General features: G+C 37.9%; 2 protein-coding genes across 3 annotated transcripts in view; both read right to left on the bottom strand.

Annotated features, from left to right (window-relative positions):
• Positions 1 to 18,896, bottom strand: part of LOC112053901 (uncharacterized) — a 34,424-nt gene that overhangs the window by 10,311 nt on the left and 5,217 nt on the right. Inside the window, exon 1 of one of the 2 annotated variants that reach the window (XM_052885592.1) lies at positions 8,159 to 8,551. The exons of the other annotated variant lie outside the window; for it this stretch is intronic. The gene's annotated coding sequence lies outside the window, so the exon portion shown is untranslated. Of the gene's footprint in view, positions 1 to 8,158; positions 8,552 to 18,896 lie in introns of those variants that run through there. 2 annotated transcript variants of the gene reach the window in all.
• On the bottom strand, positions 9,296 to 12,016 carry LOC128198759 (uncharacterized). Its single transcript, XM_052885598.1, has 2 exons — positions 11,575 to 12,016; positions 9,296 to 10,540 (listed from the first exon to the last, which is right to left on the bottom strand). The coding sequence occupies exons 1-2, from the start codon at positions 11,756 to 11,758 to the stop codon at positions 9,807 to 9,809; spliced, it is 918 nt and encodes a 305-aa protein (XP_052741558.1). The 5' UTR covers positions 11,759 to 12,016; the 3' UTR covers positions 9,296 to 9,806.

The raw sequence follows: 18,896 nt of genomic DNA, 5'->3' as shown, positions 1-18,896 counted from the left end.
TAGTTAGGTATATTTAAATTATAAAACCGAATGTCCATTACTACATGTAATGGACATTCGGTTTTATTGTTTAAATATGATAAATTATTAAACTATATTTATCACAACATGAAATTGATGATTAGTTTAGTGTTGATAGTACTATCTTACTAATGTGGTTTATGCAACTTTGTGTTTAAAAGGTAGTTGATAAAAAATCAACAACAAAACTCCAAAGTTACAGTTCCATTTTGCAACCGCTCACAACAGCAGGTACTGTTTTGTGTTCGCAATTTCTGTTAAAACCAACGTGAACTGGGACACAGCAGCAACATAACAGCAATTCACGACATGAATAGCGCCAGTCGCAGCCGCCGCCCGCCCGCCCGCGGCATTGTGGGCGCGCGCGGGCGGGCGGCAGATGAGTGTTGTGTCAGCTCTGACATTTGTACTCTATTCACATTGCACATAACTTCATGGCTGCACGGTTCAGGTGCCCGGGGCCTGGGCCAGACTCTACACAGATACTAACCCTGCCCGCTACACTCTTGTCCCACTCCTAATATTCGTAATTGAAGTCTACGACTAATTGGACGGAAAAGGAAATATTTGTCATATCGATCAAATCGTATTAATTCGATAGTGTTTTTATTACATGACATTATATAGGTAGTCTACAGTCGAGGTAACATTAGTACTTAATTCGTCACACTTATTCAACACTAGTCGACGCCCGGCGGTTTCACTTGTAAAGTTTCCATTCCCTTGAGAATACGGGGATAAAATATAGCCTATGGGCAGGCCACATAGTTCGAAGAGCCGATGGACGTTGGGGTCCCAAGGTGTTGGAATGGCGACCCCGCACCGGAAAGCGCAGTGTTGGTCGACCCCCCACTAGGTGGACAGAGGACATCAAGCGGATTGCAGGAAACCGCTGGATGCTGGCGGCTCGAGATCGTTATGCTTGGAGGTCCATGCAAGAGGCCTATGTCCAGCAGTGGACGTCCATCGGCTGAAATTGATGATGATGATGATGATGATGACACTCACCAATAACGTGGCTCTCTAGTGGTAAAACAATTCGTCGAAGTCGGTTCAAAAACGGTTCAGTAGATTCAGATATTATAATATTAGCGTAGACGTACTCGTAGATGTGATGCAGTTAGTAGATGTAGATAGCTTGTGCAATTGTCCGGGAAAATTGATACAGCCTACCTACACCCATGCGCCGAGTTTGTACTAAACATCACGTACGTCCGCAGTGTAAGACCGTAAGAAGTATATTGTACCCACAATAAAAGTAAACGGCGGGATCAATTCTTTGTTAGCGATGTATGACGCGATTAATTCGATGTCGATAATTGTTATAGGTAATCTATAACAATTATCGACATCGAATTAATCGCGTCATACATCGCTAACAAAGAATTGATTCATAGTTTCGCAGTGTACCATCAATAACGCCTGGCTGCATCCCGCCAGTGTAGGTACCTACCGTCAGCAAACTTGTGATGATTTACAATTTTACGGGACGAAGCGGGCGGATCGCGGGGCGAAGGGCGGGCGGGACGGCAAATTGGATTTGTAGCTCGTAGCTACTTATCACCCTGTACCCTGTCTAGTGATCACGACGCAAGGGGAACTGATACGCACTTTGCTCCTATTACTTTGCTGACAACATCAATAAGGCATCTACGCCAGATGTACAGTGCGGGGTGTTTGGCAAGTTTGTGGCGTGCTATGGTAATGTTAATACGTTGACTTGTCAGCTCTACATCTGACCGCTACACTTGTATTGGTAAAGAATAAAGATATTGCAAAACTAACCATCGAAGCCACGTAAGGCCTATAGTTGTTGTAGATGAGAAGACTCCTTGTAAGTTATCAATAATTCGAAAATTGTAGAGACATTTTTTAAATAATGTAAGATCATAACTGCTCAGATTCTTTTCGGTATTTTGAGCATAACTATATTATGTCATTGTTATTGCCTTTCTATATCTGATTCGTGTAATTTACGATTGGAACTCTTAAAACGATTAGAGCTTGAACTGTAGAATTAACGATTGCTTTGAATCCGGCGAGTCTCGAAACATACAGACGGTGTAGTAAGTAGCTGTAACTTCCCCCACAATACATCATTTAATAGACCCCCTATTACTGTTAGTTCTAATGGTAGTGGCAGGGCCCATACGTGCAGGGTATGACAGCAGCCAACGTTACCTGTGCTCTCCGAGACACGTCGGTACGGGTAACCACTATTTTACCAACTGCGGGCTATCACTGAGATTAAAAAACCTGACATTAACTGAACACGTTGCTTGATATCGAATCCAAGAGCACATGACCATTAGCCACCGCACCCTGAGACAGTCCCACAACTTACAGAACTGCTGTTTAACTCGGCGCCGGGCCGGCGCGGCGACATACGAGTACCGACTTGCATGGTTCTTAAAACAGGTCAGAGAACGCAGAGTAACTATTCGTGGTTGGGGAACAAGAAGGTACTGTGACTTGTAAGATTTTCATCTCGGCAGAATCTGTGTCAGCCCGTGCAAGGATAATAACTCAACATTTCTGTTGCACCGCCTCAAAACTTATGTTTAGGCACACTGAATAAGAAGGTAGATATAAACAAGGGTGTGCTATGTTTCGTTTTGTTGTGTTGTTTTTGTGTCTGAAACTAGATTTTTCTGTCCATTTCAAAAATTGAAACTACAAATCTTGGATTGGTCCAAGACTCCAAGTTTTGTAGTTTCAATTTTTTATCGATTACAGGAACCGACCATTTCAACGACGCAGCTCGCAGCGGTTTGAAAATTTTCCGACGGGAAATTGTAAAAAACATTTACAATTAAAATACAACCAAATATGACCAAACGTAAAGATTATATTTACGTGAGCCGAGCACAGATTCCCGTTTGGGGTTAACAATTTTTATCTCAGTGAAAAGTGAACTTTGAGTTGCAGACGTAGGGTTTATTTTTGCTGAAGTGTTCAGTAGAGGTAGGAGCCCTATGGGTGAGGGTGAACGACCCTCTATGTCCCGTGCTAGTGTTACGCAACATGTCTGTCTGCCGACAAGCCACGCCACTTGCCCGTCATTTAGCACCTCCGAGGTTTGCACCCTGTCCGCTTGAACCGGGCGAACACCCCTACACTGAGACCAACAAAATCAAGCAATCACTTACAATTAGATTAAGTTGGGGTGTAATGACAAGTACCTAGTCCAATAAGATCAACAGAAGTTTGACAGATTTCTAATTAAATAGAGTTAAAGTCTTTGTTTGATTTTTAACTCTGTTGTTGTGCACACTTTTTGTTCAGTGTTGGCACCAAACATAGCACAGGTTATGTTGAAATCCAGAAGCAATGATTTATCTTCAAATTACCTTTTTTTTTGTATCATAGCGGTTTCATGAAATTGTCACAAGTAGGTAAGTAGGTAGGTATGCCTAGAAAATTTCCGGCCTTGAGCTACTTGACGTAATAGTGTTAAGGCACCTAAAGCCAAACCTATCCAAGTAACGGTAACTTGTAATAATCACGTCGTCACGCCGTGAGCCACTTCGTTAACGTAGTTAGCATGTTGATAAGGATCCCTAAACATTCGGAACTCTGGTGATATACATCGGCCAGTGGTTGTGTGCTTGTCTTGCTCTGTATTAAAATTAGTTGGGGGGCCCAACGAGCGGCAAATCCCGAAAATCTCCTTAGGAGCTCTCCCTCCTTTTGTTCTCCAGGAAGCACCAGTTTAAGTGAGATTGTAGTCCGGGAGCCCCGTATCATTGATTCAGCTGATACGGCGCGGCGGTAGCTACGCCCTGAGTCATCGGCCTAAACTCTAAACCTCTTGACGAACTCTCTGAAACAATGGGTAGTTTCAGAGAGTGACTGGTACTGACGTGGTTTTCAAAGGTCATTACAGTGTCGACTGTAACATTCCCCGCCAAGTCGAGGAATGGCATTGCCGCTCTCCTTTATATCTATACTAATATTATAAAGCTGAAGAGTTTGTTTGTTTGATTGAACGCGCTAATCTCAGGAATTGCTGGTGATTTTAAAAATTCTTTCATTGTAAGATAGTCCATTTATCGAGGATGGCTATAGGCTATATATTATTCCCATATTCCTAAGGGAACGGGAACCACGAGGGTGAAACCGCGTGGCGTCAGCTAGTAAATATATATTTGATCCTTCCTTTATATATTTTAATTTAAGAAGAGAGTGAAAATTTGACGTAAATATAAAGCGATCATTTTGCAAACGATGTTGTTAAAAACGTCCACAGATTGTGGGTTAATTATTAAACATAATGATTTTCAGCCATTTTAAAAATATGTATTTTCGTTGTCCGGGCAATTTATTTAAATGAAACTTGGCATGATTTAAGAAAGTAAATAAGTAGAAAGGATGGGATACTTTTTGTCAATAAAATTAAATTAGAAGGAACGTGAAAGGAAGGAAGGTGAAACAGGGGTTGCATAGTAAGTCATTTTTAAAGTTACATCTTTAAAATATGGTACATATGTACTACCAGAAAAATACTAAAAATAATATTGTCATTCAAGATTTTTCAAAATTCTACCCCTTATAGGTTAAAAAGGGTTTGAAGTTTTTTAGTATAAATCGTTCATGTTTTGAGTTATATTTTTGTAAAAAGTTAAGTGGACTATTTGTTATATATATAAAAAAACTTGCGACAATATAAATAGAAAGGGGTTTACATCGATTTCCAAGCGGAGGAATGCGCACTTCGCTATCTGTGCAAAAATGACAAGCGTATCAAAATGTCATCATATGGAAAACAGGCAAAAATGCAAATTCATTTTCAGGAAGTGTGTACAAAGTGTGTGTGTTCCTCGCAAATGTGTTATAAAACGTCGCATGACATACGTGCGCTTTGATAATAACAGCCTCTGCTTCCTTACTATAGCTCTCGCCTTCAGCTCCAGCTCTGCAATATTTTATAGCATCGCTCCGTCGTACTTTAATGACTTTTTGCGATCGATCGCCGCATGAAAATCGCATGTTTCTGCTATTTTATGATGCTGCGCTTGCGTTTTTATAAATTTCACGAATTTCTGTGGTTGATCGTAGCTAACTGAGACGTGCAAACACAAACAACTTTTATTATTTATTAGACTAAATTAAAGTGATTGTAGTATGACCTCCGATCATAATAATCTTCTTTTGTATTTTCTTCTTTTTCATATAAAAATGAATTAATGTTCGTTAGTAGATACAGAAGCGTTTGCTGTAAGTTGGAATACTTGTGGACGCCATAGTAATTACGACTAATAAATAACAGCTAGGTTCCATCAGACTCGGTGGAGTGGGGGGGGGGGGGGGGCACCGGGTGGGAGAGAAACGTGATTATCTCGTCGATCGCTGCAGCTGCACTGGACCATGTGCCAAACATTTATCAGAATTCTAAACTTATTGTAGGCTGTCTCACTTATCCAATCTAGATCAAGGCTGTGTTAGTATCTGTACTTATTTTAAAAACTGATAGAGGAAACAAGAAAATGTGAATAAGTATAGTTTCCTTTAATAAATAGTATTAGCTGCTACAGAACGAGCTACTCAATGAGTTGTGTCCGTCAAATCGAGGCAAAGGTTTTAAGCTTTCTGTACCGCACTGGACTTCCAGATCGGAACACAGCAGTCAAATCAAAGAGTCTTGAGTCAAATAAACACGATGGTGATATAAACATATATTGACGGCCGCGTGGCGCAGTGGGTAGTGACCCTGCTTTCTGCATCCACGGCCGTGGGTTCGATTCCCACAACTGGAAAATATTTGTGTGATGAACATGGGTGTTTTCCAGTGTCTGTGTGTATTTATACATTATATAAGTATTTATATGTAGTATATAATTGTATATTAATATTATAATATCAACTATCTTAGTACCCATAATACAAGCTGCTCTGTATGCTTACTTTGGGGCTAGATAGTGATGTGTATTGTTTAAGTATATTTATTTATTTATATATTATAGAGTTCTATTACTAGATATGTACTAATAAATAATTAACTTGTTGTCCACAATGAACAGCTTTAAATTATTTTTGTAAGTTTTCCTTTAAAAGTTTCCTATTGTTCATAGACAAACTTAGAATGGTGGATATCTGTAGACGCGTACACATTCTTGGGTTAGGGGACTGATATTTACCGAAAAATTGAATGGAACAAGGAAGGGTGGATAATATTTAACATCAGTCACGCTTGGTTGCCCTCCAAAAAACCCAGGAGGGAAAAATATAGAACTATTATTTAGGCACGCGCGTTTCCCGTGTACTCGTAGGATTACATTTTATGTTTGTTAAAAAGTACAACAATAGTTTCCAGCATTGTATTTTTATAAAAGACGCGGAAAGTAATTATTTGATGCATGTTTTGTTCGCACATAAACAGAGCGACATGTAACGCTTAGATTGTGCTATTTCCATATAATTAATGAGTACCTGCTTATAAAGCACACACGAACTCTATAGCGCATACAGCCTTATGCCAATTTTATTATGCTTCCACTGACTTACAAAGAATGAGCGTACGAATATGTGGCCCAAACCATGGAATTAACAATAATAATTTATTTATTTCAAGCTTCAATAGGCTCATAATTGTGTTAGTAAAAACAAAATTAAACAATTGACTCAACTACAAATGATTGCACGAAACTAAAGCATGTGATACATTCAACATTATTTTCGTCTCTGCAATGTAAACAATTTGAATTTTATTTTATGTACAAGGCTAAGTTAGAATTTATCTAATTCTAACTTAGCGATGTTACACATCGCTTTTGGCTGCGTACCCAAAAATAGTGACAGTAAAACAACGATCACTTTTTGAGCAACCATAGACAATATTGATTATAAGTAGTTAAATTAGATATCTGAAATCAATCAATGAATCTATAAAAACGTTCAGGGAAATGGGACGTTAGTATTTAACGTTTACGAGCGCTGATACAGACTTTGACGGAGTGAGGCAGGTCCACAGGTCCCACTTCGGGCGCCAATCTGCCGCCGACTCATTATGTGTTAATCCTATTACGGTCGACGATTTATACGAATAAGTACGTTCACAACTAGCCATGATATAAGCTGAGATCTCAATAAAACTTGTAACAGTTCTATGCATACGACATTTTGTTGCAAAACTAATTTGAACTGAACTCCAATGTTCTTAAGATTTCTAAAGAGTTAATAATGGTGCTAAAACCAAAAGGCAGCATTTTTATTATTCAATACCACAATACCTGCCCAAATCAGCAAAGTTTTATCTACGTCGTTCCAGTAAAATCAGTTGCAAAGTATGAAACCATTTTTGCATCGGTCTACGGTAGAGTATCAGCCCAATATGACAGCCAATTTACACCGGCGAAGCTCAGCGTAGTTTATATTATTATATTAAGCTACTTGAAGAGGCGATAATATTATTTATCGTAAATTAAGTTAGCTGTTACCGATGTAACGAGCCGATAACGCCGTGAATCAAGTTACTGTGTGAGGTTCTTCCTACGTCGCCGCCTAGTTTTTTCGCAAAAGTTTTTATTTCGTCCAACAATTACATTATCTTCTTTTGTTGTATTTAGAATCTTTGTCAACTTAATTTGGGTACAAAATTGTAAATATTCGTTTTAAGTCGTCCCATTTTGGGTGCCACTATACTTATACGTTTGTGTAAAATAATTGAATTCCAATGAATAATCGTTTCTTTAAAACTTAATGTTATTTTCCGCTTAAGCCATTGTATGTATTTGTATTTATGTTTGTATTTTACACTCCAGCCAACGTCTCCAGAGTATGCACTTCGGAGGAAAAATGAAATATAATAAAACCACGTAAAACGTTTATTTTCGTCCGAAACTGAGTACCTAGGAAATAAAGCAGGCAGCAAAATTAAGTAAATAATTTTTCTTTTTTCTAAAAGCCACACCTGCCAATAACGTTAAATACAAAATAATAGTTATCTATTAATAATAAAAAGTAGTTACTGCCGTAAGCACACACATTGTACTGTTTACTTAATAAATAAATAATTACGAGCGTATTAACTTAAATTGTACTGTGTTCATTAATAAGTATTAAAAATTACATCACTTGTCTCGTGAAGTGCTTCATCAAGAGGCAGTATAGAGCGCCGCTACATAAACAAAGTACTCACCGGTCCCTCAGCATCCCAGTTATTCGATCAGATTATTTCCTAATCGTTCCACGTGGACAATAATTCCTCAAACGATTTGTGGGCCGAACATCCAATTAAAGTGTAGTTTAACTAATAACGAAGCACGCACATTTTTTGTTTTGGTTTTCATGTGTCATTCCTTTCACATTGTTTGGTTTTCCCGAATTTTGTCGAGAGCGAGACGCAGTAGCGACGTACGTCTGACGTAACGGGCCCCGACGCACTGGCTGTGGTGTGGTTGGCTTGGCTGACCCGGCGGCGCGGCCACCGAGCTCTGAATAATCTGAATTCGTTCAGAAATGTTGCGCAAATTCCTAAATACAAACACACTGACAATTGGGTTTCCGGGATTACATGGCGGAAGCGGGCGTATTACTCAATAGACGGCAACAACACAATTTTGTTCACAGCTTTGTTATTTACAGTATTGATACGATAAACTTCTAAATTAATGAATTTATTAAAAATAATAATATCTAAAAATTTATTTATTTATAGGTTTTTAGAAGATTTAGGTTTTATATTGATCTTGAACAAACTAATTTTTAACTTTATATTCAAAACTTGAAACATTTGCGATAAAGCTGCTAAAATATAATGAAAGTAAAAATCTTGATTTAGTTTTATTAATCTTCACACGAACATTATACTTACATTTTCAGCGTAAGTACCTACGTGCTTAGATTAATACTTCGTTTTGTCCTAAAACGAGGTCATATTAAAATACCTTATATAATTACCTTGTTCAACCAACCTTATATAATATTTTAAGGTCGTTGCGGTCGATGAACTGTAGAATTTTCATGACTTTTAAGATTGCCGATAGATCAAACGAAACTCAACATAAATTCATCAATATACTAGGTACCTACTTATTTAGTAATTAGGTATTCATATTATAATATTAGAGCTATATAACATAAAGTTATATAGTATCCAAGGCGTAAATATAACATCACCGTTTCTGAACGCAAACGAATCGATAACGTTGGCCGCGGGGAAAGCGCGGGAAGCCCGCGAACACAGTGCTTTCCCCGCCATCTTGAAAATACGTTGCCTTGGTTACGTACTTACTCGTTACTTGTTACGTCACTTACTTCTCAGTCTGAGCTTAGGCCGAGGCCCCATTAGAGCGTTGCGCTGCGTTGCGTCGCGTCATCGCAACGGAACAACGCATTGTATGCCACACCTGTGTTGCGTTGACGCTGCGCCAACGCAACGCAAGAGGGTATGCACGCCGACGCAGCTGCGTCTCAGTTCAGCCTTTGCAATGGATAGATACAAACGTGTTCTTTTGTTGCTTTTATTACGGCACCGCCGAAATAAACGTAGAAATCATAGAAGATTCTGGATATCTCCTTTGATAGCATTAAGAAATAGTGATGGTCAGTTTTTTATGCAGGAATATAGGGAGTTGTTATTAGATGAAAATACATTTTTTAATTTTTTTAGAATGAGTGTGGCCAGCTTTAATAATTTGGTTGAAACCTTAAAACCACATATAAAAAAGCAATATACCAAATTCAGGAACCCTTTAGAACCAATTGAAATGATTGGTATTACATTGAGGTAAGTAATTCAAATATCATAATACTCGTAATGTTAATCAGTTATTAATTTATTATCTTTAAAAACAGTTTAATTTAAGTATTACTATTAGGTAACAAAGCAAAGTTATAATCTTCTTCTTGACTATCATCAGTAAAATTATTAATCGTAGTGTTGGTTGAGTAGGTAGCTTCGAATTCATCTGTTCGATACGATGATGGCGATGGTGACTGGGCATGTTGTCCAGTTTGATATCCGCGTGACTGCAATGGTGTTGCTTGATACTGTTGTCCAGTTTGATATCCGCGTGACTGCCATGTTGTTGATTGAGTCTGTCCCCGAACCGAATTTCGGTAATGATATTTATAACTTTGCTTTGGAATGTCAAAGTTTGTAATTCCGTAAAGCTGTCCAAAGAAGGCAAAATTCCTTTGAAAAATGATAAGTGGCGGTTTTCTTTCTCTTGCAACGCTTTTAATGCTTGCGCCTCGAAATCATCTATTGCTTGGTTTGATCTCTTACGGCTTGCAGGCACGTAGCGAGAAGGACCTGGGGGTAACGAGGACATTTCTTTTGTAGGAAATGGAGAAGATGATGCTGTGTTTTCATTTCGTTCCGTTTCTTCAGACACCATTTCAAGGCTACTATCAGTTTTATTTTGGGCAACTTTCATCAAAAACAGCAACTGATTGTAATAATGATATTTCTTCAATTGTTTTGCCCCTGATCCAGACGAACTGTTTTCTTTTATTTTTTTTACGTATCGAAAAAAGTTGTCCTTCACGCTTCTCCATTTTTTCACAACCTCGTTACCTGCAAAGAAAGAAAAAAATGTGTAAGTACCTAACTTGTCTACACTGACCAATCTAAATGGGCCACCCTGTTTATTTTTTTGTGTTTCTATTTCAGGTACTTAGGCAGCGGAAATTCGATAAACGACTTGCATTTCAAATTTAAACGTGGAAGAGCAACAATTTCTAGAACTATTTCGTCAGTTTGTCAAGCTATATGGAAATATGTTCGACCACTGTACATAGAAGAGATCACAGTAGAAAAACTACAAAATATTGCATTAGATTTTGATCTCAAAGCTAACTTTCCTCATTGCTTCGGGGCAATTGATGGGAAACATATACGTTTAATAAAACCAGACAAAAGTGGCTCTCTGTTTTATAATTATAAAAAATATTTTTCAATTGTTTTGCTGGCGGTTGTTGACTCAAATTATAAGTTTGTTTTTGTCGACGTGGGTGCATATGGTAAGGAAAGTGATTCTACTATTTTTAGAAATTCGACACTGTACAAGATTTTAATGAGAAATGAATTACCATTGCCTGATCCTCAACCACTTGGAAATGATCATAATAACGAGCCACCCATCCCTTATGTACTCGTCGGTGATGAAGCTTTTGGTTTAAGTAAGCATGTTATGCGCCCATACGGCGGATCCAATCTCAATGTGAAACAAAGAGTTTATAATTATCGCCTTAGCAGAGCACGTAGATACGTGGAATGTGCATTTGGGATCATGGCAAATAAATGGCGCATTTTACATAGGCCAATTGATACGTCATATGATTTAACTATTAATATTGCGAAAGCATGTTGTGTTTTACACAATTTTGTTATACAACACGATGGGTTAAAACAACAAGACAATATGGCAATAAGTAGGTTCTCACAATTGAGACCCCATAGCAATGAAGAATCATTAGCCGAAAATTTTATCAGAGATCAATTTGCTAATTACTTTATGAGTCCAGAAGGGGCTTTACCATGGCAGTTGAAAAAGATATAAATTAACTTATGTATTGAATTTACAAATAATATAATAAATAACAACTCACCAATTTTGTTCTTTTTTTGGTCCTCAAACTCCTCGTAATCTTGAAATATTTTTTTACAAACAGCTACCCATTCATTCGCTTTACGAAATTTATCACTGTAATGTTCGTGTGATTTATCCCATATAATGGGTCTTTCTTGGACCAAGGATATGAGAAAATCTATATCAATATCCTGCTCACTCATGGTAAAATAGAAAATGTCGTTACGCTCGTCTAGCTTTCTCCTCTAGCAGTGCATCACTGTCCGTCGTCGCAGCGGAGCTCCGACAACGCAGCGCATCACCCTCCCTCCCGCTATAGTCTCTTGTCCGTCGATCCGTTGAAACGTCGCGCGCGACGACGCAACGGTCTAATGGGGCATGTCATAAAAAATGTATGGAAAACGACGCAGCGACGACGCTGCGACGACGCAACGCAGCGCAACGCACTAATGGGGCCTCGCTCTTACGGCGCACTTGGTTATCATAATTATCTCGGACGAAGGCTTATATACAGAATAAAGATCATACAAAATGAGACTTTACAAGCAGCGTGGTGAAGCCGGCGAAACCCATAAAAAAACAAACGTGACGCGTCTCCTTGACATCCACAAATACAAACATTTTCATAATTTGTATTCCAAAATTCACAATTAACAACAATTACGTAAATTAATATCAATTTAATAAAATTTATAAGATTATATTAATAAAATTTTATCAATAATTAGCAATAAAAAAATACTCCATTTTAATTCTTTACTTTCTAAAATATTTAAAAACATAATTTATGATGCTTATTTTCTTCATTCTTCAATTACACGAAGCGTCGCATCATTCGATTAATATTTCAAAATTATTTATTTTGAAATATTAATCGAATGATGCGACGCTTCGTGTAATCGAAGAATGTACTCGTTTTTTAATTTTGTAGCTGGAACGGCTACCACACCGTCGTGTTCCGTACACTCTATCTGCCTATTATTGATTAATCTATGGGCTAATATAGTAAGCTAAAATATTCTGTGCCTACTGTTTCCTACATTGCTTTTTAAACTCGCAGCTTTCTGGCAAATATGCTGTGATTGGCTGTGATTAGCAATTAGTAATTACTTATAGTTGTAAGCAGGTTGTTACTTTCTTTGATTGATTATAAGAAAAAGAATAATATATAATATTTACAAGCAACTTAAAAACTACTAACAAAACACACGAAAAATCTCACGGAGGAGGCCGGTAACCTTTTAATCCATTTCTTATAATTTTAATTTAGCCCCGAATCTAATTATGGTTTCGCATATGTTTTGCCAGAGGTAAATACGGCCTATCATAGTTATTAATGGTCTAAGATCATATACAATATTTGTTATCAAGCAGTAAATAATATATATACATATTATTAAAAATGTGGTGATGAGTGACCAGTTAGGGTAGACATATCACATAAGTAATATCTACAGTGCATCCGTCTGTACGACGCGATCTCATTACGCGCGCCTCCATTCGTTAAGCCCTCACAGCGCGAAGGACTACGGAGGATGCACTCGACATCGTGGCACTGCATTATTTCCTCATTGTGATACTATTGAAATTTATGCTGTCCTGACTGTTGTTCTGTAAGCTTACCATTCACTCATTCCCAGTATAATAATTATAATTATTTTCGAAACCCATTCGAACCCAAAAACATTCGTATTGAATAGAAGCAAGCGTTATTTTGCGAAAGTTCATGATAAATAGTGGCTAATTATTTATTTAGTCTGCTATTATCCGCGAAACCCAATAAATCCAAGTGAAACGTCACCCAGACTCGACAGAAAATTCTCCACGCACGTGTCATCTTGAAAACGAAGCAAGTTCGGGAGGAATCAAGCTCGACTCTACAAAGTTATTCGCATTGCGTTGGGACGTTTTATTTCCACGACTAGCGGACGCCCGCGACTTCGTCCACGTGGATATCAATGTAAACTTTCAAGCCCTATTTCACCACTGTAGGGGATGAATTTTAAATTTTTTTGAATTACATTATATTTCGTATTATTTTATGATTTATGAAGAAAGTTTTAAAACTGTAACTCTAAAAATGAAGGACTTTAGATAACAAACTTTCAACCCCTATTTCACCCTTTTCTCATTTTATTTTCGCAATAAAAAGTATCCTATAACCTTCTCCGTAATATGGTCTTAAACCGTGCCAAGTTTCATTTGAATTCATTCAGTAGTTTCAGCGTGATGCCCGAATAACAAAAAAATACGGACAGACAGACAGACAGACAGCCAGACATAAAAATCGAAAAAAATATTTTTAGCTTCAGTATCGATTATATAATGCCCCCCAACAAAAATTTTCAGAATATCTTCAATGTATAGAATGTACAAAATGTACAGAATTCGTATAATAAGTATAGATTCTAGATGGCGCTGGCGTCAATTATGCCACGGTAACGTTTGGTGTTACAAATGGTATAAGTAAAATCTCAAACTGCGAATAAATGTATAGAATTCGACCAGATTTATTATATGTATAGATAGATATATTTTCACGATAATGAAAAATATTAAAATTTTTGTGTGTCTATTTTTAGGGTCTAATTTCTGGTACGGCTGAACCAATTTTAATGGAGTTTTCAACTTTTCACTGGAATATAGAGGAGGATATATTCAAGTGAAAATCTTCAACTTATTATCCCGGAATCCCCATGGGATCGGTGTTTACGTTGGAAAAGCCGCATCTTTGCCCATTTTATCGTATATTAGTATTTTTGTGTGAAATAAATTTATACGTTGTGAAGTACCTTACCTACTTAACAGAAAAATGTTTGCCGGCTAGCTAATAGAAAATAAAAATATGAAATGAAAGTTTCTTACAGTATTTTTCTTGTTCCCCACCCTACCCCTACCCTACCCCCACCTTATCCCCATCCTACCCCCACCCTAACCCTGACCTACCCTACCCCTGAATTTATTTGTTACAAAAAATGTGATAAATTAAGAATCGCTCGACCGATTTTGTGTAAATTTCACATAAACCGTATAAAACAAAGTGTTAGCATTTATACTTGAAATTTTCTTAGATGTCAATTTTAAACAACAATAATGGCTGACTATGAACCAAAGACAATCAGTAGGGTTGAGAAGTTAACCGCGGGCATCGTAACGATATCAAGTAGGTATCGTTATATCTGAAATAACTAAACTAAAATATCCGTTACTATACGTCATCTTGAAACTTGAAATAAAAAGTGTAACAACGGTTGGCTAGCATTCTGTAATTTAAAAGTGAACAGAGTGTTTTGGCATATTGAAAGCTAATTGTGCACTTTAATAACTGAAATAGAAAGACAGTGAGTAAATACATAGATTACCATGTTGTTTTCTTTAACTACATGATATAAAAGCTATATGTATTTTCTAATTGTAAATATCAGAATAATAGAACAACTGTCACTAGATGGCGTTACTATACATTTTTTATGAATAATTTGAATGAATTGCATCGCTCACGCCGCTGAATGATAACACTGCGGCTTGCCTAGCGGTCATTGACCCCGCATGACTACTGTCTTTGTCACTCATTAGACGTTCCTACGTAATTATTAGCGACAGATTTTTATACCGCTTGTTAACGCATATTGTTTGCTACTTAAAATGAATTGCGCTGCGTGTTGCGGTGAAGTGAGCGGTAGGGACGAATATATGCAGTGTATGAATAAGGAATGCTGTAAAAATTATCACCTCCTATGTAGCGGAGTGGCGGGTGTTGAGGCGGTTGATTCTTCGGTTTGGATTTGCCCTGAATGTGCTTGTTCTTCAAAGAAGGGCGGAGACAACAGCCATACCCCGGTCGGGCTCCATAGGAAAATCCGGGATACGAATGTTACGTTTCGTAAAAGACCAGTGGTTAGCGATAGTAATGATGATTTGTTATTGAGTGACTTATGCTTAGAAATTAAATGTCTTCGTGGAGAAGTATCTATGCTCAGAGACCAACTCAACCAAGCAACAACAACAATCACGGCTTTTCAAAACAATTTTAATTTTCTCTGTAACTCTCAAAAAGATATATTGGACCAACTTAGTAAATTGAACGTCCAGAAGGTTACTTTATCGGACGTTATGCCTACTAAAGAGCCCTCCGCTGTGAATGCTGTGTTAAATGAACAGGTTTCTCGTCTCGACACTGTCATATTAGAACCTGCCCAACAGAAGCGCTCAACTAAAGTCTATCCTGGGGCTGAAGTGGGTCGCTGTGAGGATAAGAATGCTGAACCTCTTAAAACGATTCCTCCGAGCACTGAAGAACGGTCCATAGGAAACAATATGAATGACATAGATGAATGGACTACAGTCGTCAGAAAAAGGAAAAGTGTTCGGCCAGTCTCACTTCGTGGTACAGCGAGCCCCTCGGTTACATCTCTGAAAGCTGTGGTGCCGTGTAAATACCTGCACCTTTGGAATATGGAATCTGGTGCCCAAGAGGTTCTCGCGTACCTGCGGCAACTCTGTCCAGATGACACGTGCTCGGTGGAGGAGCTCAATCCAAGAGGGAATTACAAATCTTACAAAATTTCTGTTCCTGAAGCGTACTATGAGACCTGCTACGCACAAGATGTCTGGCCGCTCAATGCTAAAATCAAGCCCTGGATTCAATATAGAAAACCCCCCAAATCAGTTCATAACACAACGGCACAGTCTCAGCAGCCCTTTCGTGACCAACACTAAGCCCAAATTATCCAACACTAAGGCCATGGTCACCCTTGACGTCCTATACCAAAACGTGCGTGGAATTAAGACAAAGCTAAAACTATGGAGAAATAATCTCTTGCTAACACCATCAGATATCGTTGCAGTCACCGAATCATTTCTAGATCGCTCGGTTGTGGATTCGGAAGTTGCATGCGGAGACTGGAGTATAATTCGCAGAGATCGCCCCACGCCTTGTGGAGGAGTGATGATCCTAGCTCGTCATGGGATTACAATGCGTCGCCGGCAAGATTTCGAAACTGATGCTGGTGAGGATTTATGGGTAACATTTACGATCCGCAAACGCCCCATCTACGTTTGTGTTGTGTATATTAAACCCAGTGCAAATGATTCTGAATACATGACCTGGTTTTGTAAAGTCGAGTCAATCATACAGAGTTTGAATGGTAGTGTTTTTATAGTGGGTGATCTAAACCTGAACAGCGCTTCCCTCAATATTCAGAATTATTTTTGTTATTTTATGTCTTTTTGTGATTTTACTGAAAAAAACCATATTATAAATGTACATGGCTCAATGTTGGATGTTATACTAGTTAGGAATTCCATTAAGTATAATGTCACAGTGTCGGTAAACTCTACTGAAGGCATGGTCAATCTCGATGCATATCACCCAGCTCTTAATATATTGCTTAATTTTGAGACCCTTCGTCAGTATGATCGGACTGAGCCTAGTAATATAAACAGGTCCAAAGACTGGAACTTCAGAAAATGCAACTTTGAACTGTTATCACAGTTACTATCTGAAACTTCTTGGAGCGACGTCTACAATTCTACTGATGTGGACTCCGCTGTTCATAACTTCTATGAAACCCTTTATAGTATTTTTGATAGATGCATTCCTAAAAAATCGAGACCAAATAAAGTTAGCCAATATCCAGTATGGTTCACCAAAGATTTAATTCAGGATTGCTCTCGCAAAATTCAGTTACATAAGAAATGGAAAAAGTCTCAGACTGCGTCAGACTATAAACTATTTTCTGATTTGAGGTTGAGTTTGAAGGAACGAATTCCAGTTATTTATGACACTTATATAAAATCTATTGAGAGTGATCTTAGAAGGGATCCGCGAAAATTCTGGTTCTATGTTTCCAGTTTACGATCTAAGGGTGGTTTTAAACCAACAGTGGACTATAATGGTGAGAGTTATGTGGGAGTAAAAGCAGCCGAAGCCTTTGCTAAATATTTTTGTAGTGTCTTTCTTACTGATATTCCTGAACTGAATAGCGTGACAGCGAGTAGTCTTGATAATTCCAGCAGTAATTTTATCAGCATACCGTATATTTGTATTTCACACATTAAACTAGGTATCAAGAGACTTAAGCTCAATAGCTCCATCGGACCTGATCAAACTCCACCTTTAATTCTCAAAAAATTTGGCCACTTTGTATGTCCACTCTTCCATATTTTTAATCTCTCCATAAATACTGGGATATACCCCTCGATTTGGAAACTATCAAGAGTCACGCCCATCCCAAAAGCCAGTAATTCCACCAGCGTAGAAGATTTTCGCCCAATAGCTATTTTGTCGTCCCCGGCGAAAGTTTTTGAGAGCATTCTTCATGAATTAATATATAGTCAGATTAATACACACCTTTGTAGTGAACAGCATGGGTTTAGAAGTAAACGATCAGTTACCACTAATCTATTAATATTAGTAGACTATATTTCTACTTGTTTGGACCGTGGTACTCAGGTTGATGTACTCTACTTTGATTTTCGCAAGGCCTTTGATAGGGTCAACAATGACATACTCTTAATTAAGCTAAGTAAAATAGGATTTGCTCCTAATATCTTACATTTGATGGCTAATTATTTACGGGATCGGAAGCAATTCGTACGTCTCGGTATTTATGAGTCTGAATCATATCACACTCGTTCCGGTGTCAGTCAAGGTTCTATATTGGGGCCTCTACTTTTTCTAATTATGATCAATGATCTTCCTTCAGTTCTTAGTAGAGCAAAGTGTCTCTTATATGCGGATGACTTGAAATTATATCTAGAAGTAAAATCGGAGAATGATTGTGTTGTTCTGCAGAGAGAACTTGATGCCGTATTGGATTGGAGTCTGAATAATAAAATGGATTTCAATCCAACAAAGTGCTCAGTCATGACATTTGCACGGATAAAGCAACCCGTGTTCTTCTCTTATAACATGGGTAAAGTTCTTCTCCCCAGAGTAACGTATATTAAAGATTTGGGAGTTATCTTCGACCCCAAATTAACTTTTCATGACCACATTTTAGCAACCGCTTCTGATTCATCAAAACGATTAGGATTCATTATGCGAAATACTCGGGACTTTCAAAACAGTCTCACAATAAAACTTTTATACAATTCTCTAGTTCGTAGTAAACTGGAAACTAGCGCCTGTATTTGGAATCCCTATGAATGCACCTATTCGTTAGTATTGGAGAAAGTTCAAAAAGCTTTTCTTAGATATTTGTACAAGCGTCTCCAAGGTTATTATCCCTTTCTGTACCCCACAAAGTTCCTATTGGGTCACTTAGGTTATAACTCGTTGGAGACGAGGCGAGCTTACGAACAATTAATTACTATATGCAAAGTTTTTAGGGGCAGAAT

The sequence above is a fragment of the Bicyclus anynana genome, chromosome 14 (genome assembly GCF_947172395.1).
Source record: "Bicyclus anynana chromosome 14, ilBicAnyn1.1, whole genome shotgun sequence".
NCBI classification, from domain to species: Eukaryota; Metazoa; Arthropoda; class Insecta; order Lepidoptera; family Nymphalidae; genus Bicyclus; species Bicyclus anynana.
Note: the sequence above shows the minus strand (reverse complement) of the source record. Positions and strands in the feature narration are given on the sequence as shown.

Excerpts from the sequence above, each read along its gene's own strand:
- LOC128198759 (XM_052885598.1), bottom strand. The coding sequence starts at position 11,758 with ATGAGTGAGCAGGATATTGATATAGATTTTCTCATATCCTTGGTCCAA. Across the intron at positions 10,541-11,574 it reads CCAAAAAAAGAACAAAATTG|GTAACGAGGTTGTGAAAAAA; the intron begins GTGAGTTGTTAT and ends CTTTCTTTGCAG.